The sequence below is a fragment of the Condylura cristata genome, unplaced genomic scaffold, assembly GCF_000260355.1.
Source record: "Condylura cristata isolate star-nosed mole 26May11 unplaced genomic scaffold, ConCri1.0 scaffold00011, whole genome shotgun sequence".
Lineage (NCBI taxonomy): Eukaryota > Metazoa > Chordata > Mammalia > Eulipotyphla > Talpidae > Condylura > Condylura cristata.
In genome coordinates this window covers 13,764,843-13,780,996 of record NW_004567112.1, presented here as the reverse complement: position 1 = coordinate 13,780,996, position 16,154 = coordinate 13,764,843, and the positions used below count along the sequence as shown (strand labels likewise).

The 16,154-nt window shown below is 41.8% G+C and overlaps 1 protein-coding gene across 1 annotated transcript in view; it reads right to left on the bottom strand.

Moving 5' to 3' along the window:
* Positions 1-16,154, bottom strand: part of SORCS1 (sortilin-related VPS10 domain containing receptor 1) — a 456,202-nt gene that overhangs the window by 149,730 nt on the left and 290,318 nt on the right. The window contains exon 4 of the mRNA XM_004680456.2: positions 10,830-10,988. Coding sequence (XP_004680513.1) covers positions 10,830-10,988 — 159 coding nt within the window. The remainder of the gene's footprint in view (positions 1-10,829; positions 10,989-16,154) is intronic.

Sequence of the window (16,154 nt, the reverse complement as noted above, 5' to 3'; positions counted from 1 at the left end):
TTTGATCCTCGACCCCTGAGGTGACCCACATGGTGCAGCAGACCTCTCCTGTCTCACCCGCTGCTCCCCTCAGCAGTGTACTTCGTCGATCTGCCTGTTCTGCTCCCCACTCTGTCCCTGGTGAAGCCTCTCACCACCCCTGTTCCTTTGGCCTGTACCCCAGTTCTATATGCATAATTTAGAAAATCTTAAAAAGAAAGAGTACCCTTCCACTACCGTATAATCATGCCATCATTTCAATGCACAGATGATGCCAACAGCAGTTTTGAGAGGCAAAAATAAGTAGAAGGAAGACATAAGTGGAACTGTGTACCTGTGAGGTGAAGTCACCAGAAGGGGTAGAAGGAGGCAGAGAGGGCTCAGAAGATGACCACAGCATGGGCGTGACAAGGAAGGAAGCAGTATTTTTTTTTTTTTTAATTTGGTTACACTCCTGGAGCAGTGAAAATATGCGTTGCTAATTGTCTTAAAAGTGACAAGTGAATGAAATTATGGGATTTTGTGGATACGACAAAATTAGAGGAAAGTGTCAATAAATTGTACTCAGCTTGCAATACTGAAAAGATAAACTATTGCAGCCCTCCCTGGTAGCGCAGCGGGTTAAAACAGCACAAAGAAGCTTAAGCTACTTCTGCATGAGTTCGATCCCCGCCTGCCCTGAAGGAGATCCACATGGCAAGGCAGACCTCTCCTGACCTGCCTGCTGTTTCCCTTAGCAGTGTACTTCGTAAATCTGCCTGTTCTGCTCCCCACTCTGTCTCTGGTGAAGCCTCTCACACTCCGCATCTCTGGCCTGTACCCCAGTTCTGTATGAATAAATAAATATTTAAAAAAAAAGATAAACAATTGCATCACAGAGCTAATCATTTGCGGGTCCTGAAATACATAAAGCAATGAAAAAATGACAGCAACTGGAAGCAGTATTTTTAAAATAAATAAACAGAACAACATTGAAAGGAAGTAAAACATCTGACCAGATGTAACAAATGAAGCAGGCTGTTTCTGAAACTCCCTGAGTTTCACCTGGACAGGGGCGCCTTAACCTGCACACGCTCTGGGGACCAGAGCCGGTTAGGGTGAGGGGAACCACGCAGGCGCCACTCTGCTAGTGTGCCTCAAAGTGTCGCACAATCTCAGGAGTGGCTGAGAGTCTGGGGCCCAGTGAGGAGCAGATCATCCATGCTCAAAGGTCCCGCCCTCTCCTGTGAGATCTTCAGACCATGCATAGTCCTCCCTCCACTGGCAACTCAGCTTGTGGGAAAGGCAGCATCTATGAGATGGGATAGGTCTCATGGTGGGCTGGGCAGGAAGGAGCTATTCTAGGGAAACTAGGAAAGAAAGGCAATTAGAAACAACTCCTCCCCACCCCCCCCAAAAAAAATGCAGTGTTTTGATGCAATAAGCACAGGGAGTGAACACAGCCAGACCTAGGTGAGACACTCTACCAGTCACTCTATAGGTTACCGTGGGGGAGTTCTCATAATCTCTTGGAGCCTCAGAAGCCCAAAATGCTAAGCAGGTGCACACTCATCTAGTGTTTGGTACAAGAATAACAAGGCACCATCGCTGTGGTGGTCCTAGCGGGTGCTTGTGAGAGTAAATAGCCTACGCTTGCTCGCTCTCTCTCTTCCCTTCAGATTCAGAATGCTGCCTTCAGTCTTTGGTGTGCACAGATCCTGAGAAAGCGGACAAGCAGATGGCACTGCTTTTTTCTTCCATATTTTCAGGAAGGAAGCAGCCCAGACACTGCTCTCGTGCCCCAGTCTGAGACGGAGCCCCGCCTGGCCTTTCCAGAAGCAGCTGCGGCCGTGGCCTGAATCCCGAGTTTCTTCCAAGGATATTTTCTCTCTCTGCCTGTAGTTAGCTTAGAGAGACACTGATTGGAAAAGAACAAATCAGGAGAGTCAGAGTTTTGGGGAATCTATATTTATGCCTTCCCATGTGCTATTTGACAGGTTTGGCTCTGTAGAGAGCCTGGTCGTTTTAGGGGGGTAAGCAACTTATAGTTCCTCTGCCAGCAATGCGAGTCTTGCAGAGCCTCTGGCTTTCTTGAACGCTGAATGAGCCATTTGCAATTTCTATTTACAATACCCTGTTATACTGACAGTAGTATGTTGAACAGTAACTTTAACATCTTCTCCGATGTGAAATATACAGTCACAAATTCACAGAATATGTCTATTCACAAAGCTAAGATTTCCTCCTCCAGAACCCACCCCCACCCCCGGCAGGTGACATCTTTGTGCAACCACTTTTAACAGGGAAAATCACAGGGAGGGGAAAACATCAGGGAGGGGAAATCTTAGTATTACAAGGTTTGCTTAGAAGCCACTGCTAGAGAAAGGTATCTGCTGGGTATTCCTCACTTGAGTAAGAGATTCACGTTCTAGTATGAAGTCAAATGTCCTTCAAACTCTTCCACACTGGGGCTTGGGTTGAGACAGCATCTTAATCCACTCAGAAAAATGTTGCCATACAGCTCATTTAACCAGCTGCCTAGAAAGCTGCACAGGTAAAAATAAAACTTTGTTTCAAAGCTTAAATAGCTACCAAAAGGTATAACTGTGCTTGCCCAAACCCTAATCACAGTCATTTTAAAACGTCCGTTTCTCCTAACTGCTCCTTTCGTTCAAATCATCACAAAGAGGCAGGTCAAACTGCCTCAGGTAGCAAGTGAAAAAATGATACAACCTGCTTAAGCGAGATATCTGAGGTGAACACAGGCCTTCCGTGTTTGCATATGATGGCATTTCAGTTAGAGAATTTGTTTTACAAACAAGCATTGGGGTTGACATTTAGCAAGCTCCCTGGTTTCCACTCTAATTGCCAGTTTTGTACTTGGATACTTAAATTATTTACATATTCATGAGATTAGAAATCAGCTCTGACATTGGGAAATTTCAAGCACATGGAAACCCTGCCAAAGCAGCATGGTATATAATGCCTAACAGATTTCTTGTAAAGAAATGAGTGCCTTTTTACTCAATGCCAAGCCTTAGGGAGACTTGATGGAGTTAGGTAGGTAGCACAGTCCTAAGTGTTTGTGCTGTGTGCCTGTGTGCTGAGGTTATTTGAATATCCCCAGGGCGTTGAATTTGAAGGCTCCTGCAGGCAGGTCTTTTCCATCTTGCCCTTCTGATATTAAGGGGCTGCTGGATCTTTTCAAAAATAAATAGAGTTACTGTGAAGATAAATATTTTAATATTTGATAGTCTATTGTTACTATGATCAGTAACATTTTCTGAGTAGCCTACCCTGGTCCTTCCCTGCTCTTTCATTCTGGTTCCATGAAACCTGTTAGTAAATGGCAAGGAGGCATCAACATTGACTAACGTGCCTGCAACTTCAGGGAACAAGAAGACAGTGGTCAGCTATGGGGCCTTGTGTTCCCACAAAGCCACCACACTCCAAGTCAGCTTTCTCTCAGGTCTTTGGCTAACACATTGGCAAGAACCTGTTCAGGGCTTACTTGTGCCCAGCTCTGTGTTCACTGACTTACAGACATGATCTCAGCACCCTCAAAGAGACCTATGAGACAGTTATCACTATGATTACATCCACTTTCCACTGGGGGAAACTATCAAGTTAAATGTCTATCCGTGGGCCTTACAGGGTAGAGCACTATTCCTACCTATCCTGCTCTCTGTCTACCAGGGACAAACCAGTTTTACAGATTCTCGAAAAGTGTGACCTCCACTTCCTTAACAAGGAGTCATGACTACCCAAGAAGAGCCAACATTTAAAGCAGTGATGATAAGTTATACCCTTCTACCAGGGCCCAATCTGGAATGAAAGGTGACTAAATAATGGGGAAGGGTTTTGTTTGTTTTTTTAAGATTGATTTATTTGTGCATACAGAACTGGGGTACAGGCCAGAGGCAGTGAGAGGATTCACCAGAGACAGAGTGGGGAGCAGAACAGGCAGATCGTCTAAGTATACTGCTGAGGGGAGCAGCAGGCAGGTCAGGAGAGGTCTGCCACACCATGTGGTCACCTCTGAGACAGGTGGGGATCGAACTCATGCTGAAGTGGCTTTAGCTTCTTAGTGCTGCGCTTTAGCTGCTGTGCCACCAGGGAGGGCCCCTGTTTGTTTTTAAGAATGACATAAAACTGTTTAAAGTCATAGAATCAGGAGAGAGAAGAGGGAGGAGAACTAAAAGTAGGTTTTATTTTAATTTTTTTAAAGTTTCATGCAGGATCTCCCTGGTGGTATGGGTATTAAATTATCAGCACTGTGAAGCTATCTGCAGCCACTGTAGCATGAGTTCGATCCCCAGCCAGGGAGGTGACCCATATGGCGCGACAGACCTCTCCTGTCTCTCAGCTGCCCCCTCAGCAGTGTATTTCAGTAAATCTGCCTGTTCTTTTCCCTTCTCTCTCTTTACTGAGTCCTTCTCACCCACCCACCCCCATATCTCTGGCCTAGCCCCCAGTGTTGTATACATAAATAAATAAAAATAAATATGTTAAAATTCTATAGGACATTACCACATAGGTGGTATAATTTTCCATTTTTATCAATATATGATTTTAACTCAAATTCATCCACTACTTATTCAGTGTCAAGTATCAATACGTAGGATGCATTGACGTGTGAAAAAGCCTGCATTATCAACACTGGCCTTCCCCTTCAAAGCTATGTTTTCGTTGGCTTGTATCTTATACATGAACACCAAACTATTCAAGGTGAGGCCAACATGCAAGCCTTGGGCTTCTTCTATCTTTCACAAACTGTGATTTCTTGGGCTACAGAGACCAGACATCATGCATGACCCTGCATGGTATTCCCTGGACTGCAGACTCATAGAGCTGTAGCATAAGTGAAACAACATAAACATCCTGAAATTCTAGTATGGCCACAAAATGAAGGCTGGACCACCAGTCTGTCTTGCAGGCTTTGTCTTCTCTTCACAGAATTGATCATTCATTTCTATGAATTTTTTTTAATCATAAAAAATTAGCTTCTGATAAGCCAGAAAGAGAAAGAAAAATACCGGATGGTTTCACTCATAGCAGGAGTATAATGGACCAGGCGAGAAAATAACAAAAATAATGAACAACCATAGACCAGAGACATTCTGTGGGGGTGGAGTGGGGAATGGGATCAAAAACGGGGGGGGGAGGGGAAGGGAGGGAAATGCACGGGACTATGGTGGTGGCACAGGGGTGATTTGGTGATGGGAAACCCGTGGGGATTACAATTGAGATGAAAAAAAAATGTGCAAAATGATGTAAAAATAAACTTTTTAATAAAAAAAAATTCAAAAAAAAATTAGCTTCTGAAATAAAACTGACAGACAGATCCATGAAGGGGAGACTAGCAAAGATAATGGTAAGGCAAAAAGCAAAAGCAAAATGACTTCGGAATTACTACCAGAGAGCAGGTGAGGTTTAATTTCCATTTGCCCTGTGCTTTCCATTTGTTCTGACTTTGTTGCAAACACTGAAAAATAACAAAATGTCACATTTTAAACAAAGCAGGATTATTTCTCTAGAAAATAACCCAAAGGTCCAATGACATTGAAGGAGCCAGCCACTAGGACAGGAGTAGTGGGCTGGATATGACCATCCCAGAAAGACACCTGCTCCCCAGTTTCCTGTAGTTCAGAGGTGCCTGCTCTATTCTGTTAAATGCCTCATTTTTCTGTGTAAGAAGAGAGTTCATGGTCTGGGTGGACTGGGACCTACAGAGAGGTGGGGAGGAAGCACATTGCACAGGTCGGGAGTCAATCAGCCTGACCGCCCACGGTGAGGGCAGCAGACCCTTCCGGGCTACCAGGGGGTAGGACTCGCCGGCCCAGATGTGTAACAAAAGGACCTCCTCTCCCCGGGCACTCTGTAGCTTGAGTCCTGGGAATGCTCATGCCTGTTTCACAACACTGCAGAATCTCGCTTTCACAAGTCACACCTCTAGGGCAACCACTCACAGGCCAAGAGCCGGGGACCCCAGGATACTTGGCAAAGCTGAAGTAGCTGCATGTTCTTATATTTCTCTTCCAGCCACATCTGCGTTTTGTTTTCTCTCATTTCAAATGTTTCCCAACACATCATGTTTAGTGAGGTGTTTAAGACAGACTGAGAGATGCTGTTGGAGGCAATGTTTTATAGCACAGTTTGTACACTAGTTTATTGCCAAATTAAAATAAAGATGTAATCTGGCAGACTCAGTCTGCTGCTAAGCCTTCCTTGGGTGGTTTCCTGCATCCGTGCAAGAAAGTGGGGAGAAACCAGCGATGAAACGAAGGACTCTATCTGTTCTCCTACCTGCTCAGGTTCCAAATGCAGAGAAACAAAAGAATGAGCAAAATACTGGGTTCGCCTACTGCTTAATTACAGAATATAAAAATGACTAAAGGAAACCAAGGCACACTGCTGTTCCTATAATAAACGTATGGTATTCTTCACAGCATGTGTAGTGATTCACTGTTGTTTTGTAAAAAAAGTCTAAGAGGTGTGACTTTATGTGACGATATCCCCCTGCCTATCTGACATGAAATTTTCATAGTGTCTGTAATGTTTTCTTTTCCTGGAAATTTCTGGGTTTTCCAAAGGCATGTTCTCTCATAGACCCTTTAAGAGCCAAGGTTTCTGGCTCCCATGTTTATATTGGATGCATCCTCTGACAGGGCTTCCTAAATAGTGAGACTATTACTTTAGAAAATCAAAGAGAAAGTGCTCCACACTTTTCCCCTATGGTCATTCCAGAGTAGCCTGGACAGCCACAGCCCATTCAAGATAGCTTTTACCTCTTGGCAACCAATAGATTTCTCCCTCTAAGAAAAAGGATGCAAACATCAAAACATCCTGAATTTACAAAACTTCGGAGGGCATACTGCCATATACATTTCTCTCTTATTAAAGCTTTTCTAAAATGTATTTAAAATCCGGCTTCTTATGGAACCAATGAACAGTAAAACTCCAGGTTGGGCCAGAAAAAAAAAAAAAAAAACAATCTGCTCAACAAAGCTCTTTGAGTCCCTAAAACCTGACATCAAAAATTTCGGCTGGGTGACCAGGCATTCAAGATGAAATGCAGCCAGAACAGAACACTGGGGCCAATCAGGGCTCTAACCTTCCAGCCAGAGATCACACTCTGTCTTCAGGGCTCTAAGAGTTTCACTCACTAGAGGAGACAAAAGCAATGGCAGTGAAATTTGGACGAGTAAATGGGGCTCTACATTCCAAAGAGAGAAAGACATGGGGAGCTGCAGAGAAGGAAAGCGAGGAGAGAGGGGACCCTACACAAGTGAGTTCTAAAGGAGCTGGCCCTGAAACAGAGACAGGGCATCTTGCCTATGGAAGTTTGTTTAGAAGATTTATTTATTTATGAATATAGAACTGGCATACATGCCAGAAGTGCAGGGGGTGAGAGGATTCATCAGAGACAGAGTGAGGAGCAGAACAGTCAGATCTACTGAAATATACTGATAAGGGGAGCAGTGGGCAGACAGGAGAGGTCTGATGTGCCATGTGGGTCAGCTCCCTGGCCAGGAATTGAACTCAAGCTGCACTGGCTGCACTTAACTTCATAGTTCCTTAACCCATTGAGCCACCAGGGAGGGTCTTACCTTGAGATTCCCCTCAGCTTAGGTAGGGAAAGAACAGCATACAACCAAGCGAATACTAGAACTGAGGTTATGATCTTCACTGCAAGTTCTGCAGCAGCAGAAATAGCAGTTGTCACAGAAAAATTGATGAGCAATACTTACATGAAAGAATAAATGTTCCCTTTCCCTGCACAAATACAGTCATTGACTTGCCAACGCCAGCCTGGGTCCCTCCTTAGGGCGCACTGCCGCATCTCATCAGTGTTAATAGCACCATGATTCATGGGTGATCGCCAGTTATTATTTCTGTATCACTGACCCACCTGAGTGGCCACAGACCCTCTCAACTTGTCTCCCAGCCAACACCATCAGCTAATGGCTCGGTTGCAGCACACTCTCCTCCTGGCTAGTGTTACATTCTTCATTCCGTGATTCATGCCCTGCAAATGGACTCTGCTCCAAACCCTACTCTTATTAGAGGGTCATCCCCATTTTTCTCCTAAGGATAGTTCTCTGTCATTCTCTCCTGGAAAAACAGAGGTGAAGAAAAAAATGGCCTCCTTCCATCTGCTGACCTTAATTTATCCCCCTCCAGAATAAGAACTCTTAACCCATTTCATGTGAGGCTTTCTATTATCCAGTAGATGTTGACATATGATACATAGATTAGTTTTACCCTTTGAAGAAAGTTATTAACATCTTAAATTATTGGTGCTTTAGCTATATAAAGAGAAGACCGTTAAAGCATCTTACAACTCAAAGATAATGGAATTCATGTGGTCTGTGGTCACAAAAGATGCTTTGGAACTTCTGAAATGGCATCCCAACAGATCTTCCTACTTTTGACCTCACACTACAGTTCTTCCTTATATTTCTACCAGAAGAAATATTGTAATCTAACTGCTGAACATTTCTTTCCATTGTCAAAGGATTCAAAAGGCTCCTCACTAAGAAAACAAACAAACAAAAAATATTTTGCCAAACTGGTAACCAGTTAAAAAAGTCAAAACAATGAACATTAGGTTCAAAAAGTATATATAAGTATAATCAGCCTTCCCAAATTTCAGTGTTCACCAAACCGATGAATTCACAATCCTAGAATTATGATTTTTCTAACTTTATTATTGTATCACCTCTCTGCTGTAAAGATGCCATCACTCCCGTACCACACCCGAATAGTGGGGTGAATAGAACCTATTCATTAAGGTTCAGGGAAATCACTTCCTAACATCTCTACCTCCTGCACTGAGAGCTGCCTGTCTCCCCAAGCCTGTCCAGCTCTTCTGAGTGCATGTGAGTGAAGGCACTTATTTGCTCTTCCAGATTATTTTGGCAAACTCACAGACTTTTATCTTTTCTCCTCAGATGAATTGAAAGCTCCATGATAGTCATTTTACCCCAACATTACATTCTGCAGCGTACCTAAACCAAACTGGAGTATAGTATTTGTTTCGTTTTTTTCCAATTTCATGGAAGTGCACCTTCAATTATAATGACCCCTACAAACACATGCTAAGACAAAGGAAATCAACGCCAAGGACTGTTGATTACACTTGGCCAGGTTGGGCCCACGACCAGCCCATCCTTGCTCCTCCAAAGTTACCCACATGCTTTATGCTCTTGGGAGATAATACTTGAGGGGCGGGTTCATGAAGGGCTGTATTTCGGGGCATCTCCTTCAGCACAACTACAAGTATGCACAGTTTTCACTTATCCAGGGAAATCTGGTCCTTCCTGTGCCTCTGGAATCAGGAGGAAAATTAACCAACTGTCAAAATAAATATAATAACCCAGTAGATTAAATGACTGGTATTCTGCCCCGAGCTGTTCGGTCCTCCCCTTTCATAACTGCACCATCCTGGGCCAGATGCACTGTGGCTGGACTCCAGGAATGAAATTGTACATTCTCTGAAAGGGTAGCCAGGCTGTTCATGAGGGAAAAAAAAAATACTAATTGTAAATCTTTTCTATTTTTAGGCTTAATGTGCATTTTATTTGGCAGTGAGGGCAGCATGAATAAAATTCCAATCCTAAGAATTTTAATGTGCTTCTTCCAAAGTACTCTTGTCAGTAGAGACCTTGGAAAGCTATTTTCTCATTCCGTTCCTTCACGGAGAGCCCTCCATTATCTACATCAATCCAGAGAGATTAACCCTCCGATATCCTTCTTGCTCATATGAGCCCAATGGTTCTTTAAATATATGCCATTTCTAACACTACTCTAAGATTTCCCATAATAACTTCATAGAATTGTGCATTTCACACACGGTATCTCACATTTTATTTATTTATTTTTTTTGGACTTTTATGACTGGACTTTCACATTTGTGTTCTGTATTTGGTCTCTTTTAATTATAATCCAGTCGTATTTGCTTTGGCCAGCCTTATATTCTGAGAATCTAAGTTCCTTTAGGGCAGGCATTATCTGTAGTATAGAGTATATGATGTATTTCATAGTGTCACCCTTCGTGGAATTCATCTCTCTCTTTCTCACACATTTACATACATGCATATATGTATGTAAATGATCTCATTTAGTACTTTCTTAAGAAAATGAATTTCTGGTGCAGCAGACCTTTCTTGTCTCGCCCACTGCTCCCCTCAGCAATGTACTTCATCAATCTGCCTGTTCTGCTCCCCACTCTGTCCCTACTCCTTCACTCTGGTGAAGCCTCTCACCACTCCTGCACCTCTGTCCTGTATCCCAGTTCTGCATAAATAAATAAATCTTTAAAAAAAGAAAAAAGGAAAATGAATTTTCTTCAATTCAACCAATAAATGTATAAAAGTCCTAAACTGACCAAGTCCTGAATAATGTCGCCTTCATAAGTTATTACTGCTCCTCTGCTGAATTATTTGATTATTTTATCTAATTACTAGTTAGTATTCTTAGCCTCTTCAAGGTCTTCCATCTAAGAGGCTACAAAATATAATGGGCCTTTTACCCCCCCCCAAAAAAAATAATCTCTTTAGAAATATGAAACACCATCTTAAACTCTATGGTGGTGAGGATCTCCTGACAGCCTGAAGCATCTAGATTAGAACTGCTTCCTCATGAGTCTTCTCTGAAATCTGTTTTTCCACTGTATGACATTTAAGACACTTATACACTCAATGAAAAACCTGAGGTGCTTCTTGCGGCCCTTTTTCTCACTGGCACAGAGTTGAGGTTACTGCACAAAATAAAAGTGATCACTGAGAAGAAATATAGAGATGGTTAACTGATAGTCTTTCCCCTGGATAACCATATCCTAGTCTCTTAGACAAGTTAACCACACTTACCTTTTGGTCTTGGCTGTATGCCAGAATCCAGTCCTCTTGTTTCGGGTGGAAGAGCAAGCTCTGGATGTAGAAATTCAGTCGGTACTTTTGATAGGTTGCCCCTTCGTCTGAGCTGATCAATAAACTGCTTTCAATCTCTGGGTCTGTGAGTAACATAATCTGCGAAAAGAATTGTTGGAGAAAGAAAACAACAGAAAGTTGTTTACAGAGGCACACAACTTGAAAATGAGCTAAAATATGGATGCAAGAAATGAGGGTCAAGCCAAGAACAGTTGGTGAAGCTCTGACTATGTCAGTTCTAGTCTACCTCGAGTCTATGCCACATAACTATTTCACTAAAAGATGAAAGAGGCAGGAAAAGATGGAAGGAGAGAGGAGGAAACATATGCCTGCGTTTTCTTCTCCTCCAGGAGAAGGACTACTTGCTCTTTATTTTCCCACAAGGACATGACCGTAATCTCCTCCCCTAACCCAAATCCTCCTTCCTACTGTACCTTGTCTACTCTCCATTTAGGAAAATCAATCAACGAGTCTATTGTGGGAAATGCAGAAAGAAATAGAGAGAAGATGGAGTCCATGGTTTTTTCTCTCCTACCATAAGCCTCTTTGTTCACATTAACACTAACCCATGTCATCCTACACTGAGCCTGAATCTTGAATCAAGTCTGGACTTCCTATAGCTTTTTCTGGGCACTGTTCACTTCATTATTGCCTAACAAACCATCTACTTATTCATGTTGCCAGGGTATATATAACTTCTACTAAAATCGTGACAAACATATTCCCAGCAGCTAAGTTAAGGTCCAACATATATTAGTATGCAATTGATAATGATGAAATGAAAAATGATGGAATAGAAGGAATTTTCCACACATCCCATGGATGGGGCAGCTGAGAAGGATGCCCTTCTCCATCTTCACTTTGCTGATAAGAGAACATGCTATACATGTGTAAAAATTCACAGTTTCAGATCCTCAGCTGAACACTCCACTGGGATGGTTAATCTTTGGCCAGAGCACTGTGAACAATCTACAAAAGGGGAAAGATGGAAGAGCTGACTGAAAACTGCTTTTTAGTCTCTCATTTTATGCCTCTAGGAATGTGTGATAAAGTACCTCATTCCTGATTCTCTGCAGGTCTTCTTTCACTCAGTCAAAGTGTGCACCTAATGTCTCCAGACAGGTGGCCTTAATGCTACCCACTGCCTTCCTCCCCATCAACTTATTAATTGGCACTTTCTGAGTTTGGTTCGGAGAAGCATGAAAAATATGCTTAATGGGTGGCTATATGAAGAGAAATCACAGCGGCCTCAAGTTTAAAGATTACCAGCCGAGGATGTGGCAGTTGCAGGAAGAGAGAGACAGGGGGGTGGGGAAAAAAAAAAAGAGCGATTTCATAAAAGAGCAGGGTGCCAGGAAAACACAGCTTTCTCCAGCATTTGGAGGCAATCATATTAAAGCCTCAGAACAGTTAGTGTCCTCCTCAAAGGCAGCTTCGTGTCACTGCAAATGGCACCAAAGCACACACACAAGACACTCTCAGCCGGAGCCACGTCTCTGTGATCTGGGGTGGATTCCAGGTTCCTTGCTGCCCTTCAGCCTTGCCTCTAGAAGTGCTGAAGGAGGACTCGGGGGGAGGGAGTGGGCAGCCAGCTGTGCTCCAGATGAGGGAGCACACACAGATAATTGCTCACCCACATAAAGTGCAGCAAAGTTAGTGGTTTCTTTGTCTTTCAGTCACCGAGTCAAATGTGTCCCCTCACTGGATGGCTGACGTGAGCCCATCAGGACAAACTCACATGTCTTCATCGAAATCTTTTCTATGCATTAAGCCAGGACAATCAGATGGCTCCTGAATTCAACAAAATATTTCCAGGTGATTTCCTTTTTACTCGCGCATAAAAGCTGTCGTTTTCCAAATAGCAAATAAGGCACCGATTGATCATATTGCTTTGTGTCTCCAACCACAATTAACAATGACATAGAACAACCTTTGTGTGCTACTGCCAAAAAGTAATTTCCATAATAATATGAAGAGGCTCAATTTTATGGAGCATCTATTGTCTCAGGCAAGGTAATTTTCCCTTCTGATTTTCTAATTCCCCGTTAACCAGATATGTTTTCCTTTTCAATGAGTGCAGATCTCACCACCTGCTTCTCCTAGCAGATGACTTCATCAAAATAAAAACAACAGGCCTACCATATATCCTCAAATTGAGCTGATATTTATTTATCATTTCTTTAAAATATTTTGATACTCACTTATCCTCTAAGCCATCTGACTGTATGGGATATTCTGCATCCTGGTAATAGTGAATGGATATAATATGCAAATATTTTCAAATATACAGAAACTTAATTCTGGGTAAATAAATCTCTGGAGTTCGTGGCTTTCTTCTAGGTACTAATATAGCACAGTAAAACCTTACCTTCTCCATATACCTTCTCACCCAAACCATCTATTTGGGGTTCTAACACGTTGGAAATGGTAGACAATGTCAGGAGACTTTCCCATCAGATTTAGAGGTGCACCTGTATCGCGGAAACCTTCCTGAGATTCCTTTCTCAAGTCTCTGCTTAAATCCACTCAAAAGTATCAATCTAGATTTATTATTGTTTAGCTATTTTTAAAGGAGTATATTTTTTTAAAGATTTATTTACTCATACAGAACTGGGGTACAGGCCAGAGATGTGGAGGGTGAGAGGATTCACCAGGAACAGAGTGGGGAGCAGAACAGGCAGATCGACGATGTACACTGCTGAGGGGAGAAGCGGGCGGGTCAGGAGAGGTCTGCCTCGCCATGTGGATCTCCTCGGGGCAGACGGGTATTGAACTCATGCGGAAGTGGCTTTAGCTTCTCAGTGCTGTGCTTTAACCTGCTGCGCCACCAGGGAGGGCCTGTTTAGCTATTTTTATTGTGCAAACCGCTTTCTAAGGCTAAGGCTGCCCACGGAATTAAAAATAAAATAGTTTGTGATTCTGCCTATTCCTTCAGCAAGTTAAACTATATTTGTGCTTTCTACTACTTCTTGTTCAGATCTGTATGTCACACCAATGGTTGAGTTGGAATTTGTTATTCTGATTTTTTATTTAATATTATGATCTGTAAGCATTTTTAATTGAACTATAAACACACATGCATGCACACATACTAATGCATACAGCTATGTAATTCCTATTAGCCACATCTTTCAAAATAATTAAATTACAGCGAACGCAGTGGTTAAATCATAGAACTACTTAATCAATTATTGCTAACTAAGTAAAATTTTATTATTTCAGCCTTCAAATTCAAATTCTCTGGCAATGTTATTTCAAATGGGTTAAACAATTTGTCACATTTAATATGTTATTAAAACTAAGTTAGTAAATCGATAAAGAATTTAAGCTAGACCTATATTTAACAGAAAATATTTACCCTATTTGAGGGAAAAGCAGTGCAAATAAAAAATGTTATCTAATCCTCAGACATATATGGGGCCAATTATAAATAAATAAGGCTATATTTTTAAGAAGGTATTTTACTGGGAAATATCAAAACTGTAATTTCAAGTTAGTACTTACATTTCAAAAATAACAGATTACATTCCTTAAATAATCCCAGCGATCTCTCTTTTTGTTATTTACACTGGCTACCTACCCACATCTGGCTCTTGATTTGTTTAAATAGCATTTTGTTACGTTTAATCCTCTGCATTTTGAAATAGCATCTGAATGATAAAATTTTAGGAGGATTCTGTAAAAGGCATCAAACCAAGCTTTCACAATTCCTGAAATGTGCTCTCTAAAAAGAGGGGTCATCACTTATTTGACATAAACTGTGATCCACATATCTTAGAAAATAAACAAATGAATGAAAATTGAATTAGTGAGTGAATGAGTCCTTTTTTGCTGAATGCAGTCCAGTGACCATTGCAACATTGAAAGTGCAAGTCCATTTAAGTGAATCTCTATTGTTTTGCTTGCAAGAAAGGAGGGTAGAGACAGGAAGAAGAGCCTACCTCAGTCAGGAAAGTAATTATTCTCTGTTCAGATCAGCTCATGAGTGATTAGAGCCAGTTTGCTTATACCTTGCAAGGTGTACAGACATTGCAATGATGGGACCTGTAAATGAATTGTTTTCCATGGAAAGTCAATAATGACAACACAGGCTCTTGCCACCCAACTCTAACATCATCCATCATCCACTCTGCAAGAAGAAGAAACTTTACTGTGCTTTTCCTACAGGTGACAAATGAACAAGAAATGCAATTTATAGATTTCAAATATGTCACTTCTTTCATTTTTTGGCATCAGTCTTTTTGGCAATGCAGTGTCATCAGAAATTAAATGTATTTTCACTACTGTGTTCTGCTCCAGATTCTACAGCATGTGATTCTAGAAAAGGTTAACTGGCAGCATTCTGATTTTTCCAGGTGCCTACTGAGGACAAGTCCCCTACAGGAATGCAGCCACTATTCCGCTGTCCATATTCTTGTCCTGGGTATGGGGTTCTTAGAATACTGTTTCGACGCAATGGTGATACTAAGGGTAGCTTCACTACTTAGATACCTACTTTCCTCCAAATTTCTTTGACTCTAAGGGAAAGAATAGTTGTTGTATGGGGTGTTGCTTGTTACTTATTTGTTTAATATATCTACTCATTGTCATTCGTGACCTAGAATCAAGAAGCAATAACATACTGGGAATATCTCTCTTGTTTTTAATCAAGCTTAACTCAGATCCAGATGTTCATATCACAGTGCAAGGTAAGTATTTTCTACAGTGATAATGACAGTGGAAAAGAGAAATCACTGTAACAGCAGTTGGGCACTGCAGTTATCTATTCACTTTATTCAAATAAAAATCTATCTATAATTGGTACAAGAGGCTAGTTACAAACCTCTGACTTTGATATTAAAAACAAATTAAGCAAAAAGCAATCAGAGCAAGTAAGTAATTTGCTGACCAAGGTGGGTGGAAAACTGCCTAATCCCAGTGGGAGCTAAGCATGTATCCTTCCTAGATGAGCTAAGAGTGAGAGCAATAAGTACTTATCAATTGGTAATTGCTAGAAGACAGTATTAAGGAAAGTTACACCGGATCCTCAAACGACCCATGAAAGGAAATCACTGAAGAAAAAACAATAGTGAGGAAAGTGATTAAACAGAGAAGGTTCAATCAAGTATGAGCTGAGGCTGTGGAATGGCAATCTCAGTATGCAACCGCTTGTCCTAAATCCCACTCCCACCCCCTAAACTTAGTGGAGCTCACCTAATGCAGCATCTATATCCTTAACCCAAAGCAGGGTCATTGTAAACCCAGACTGAGGAGATCATTTAGGCA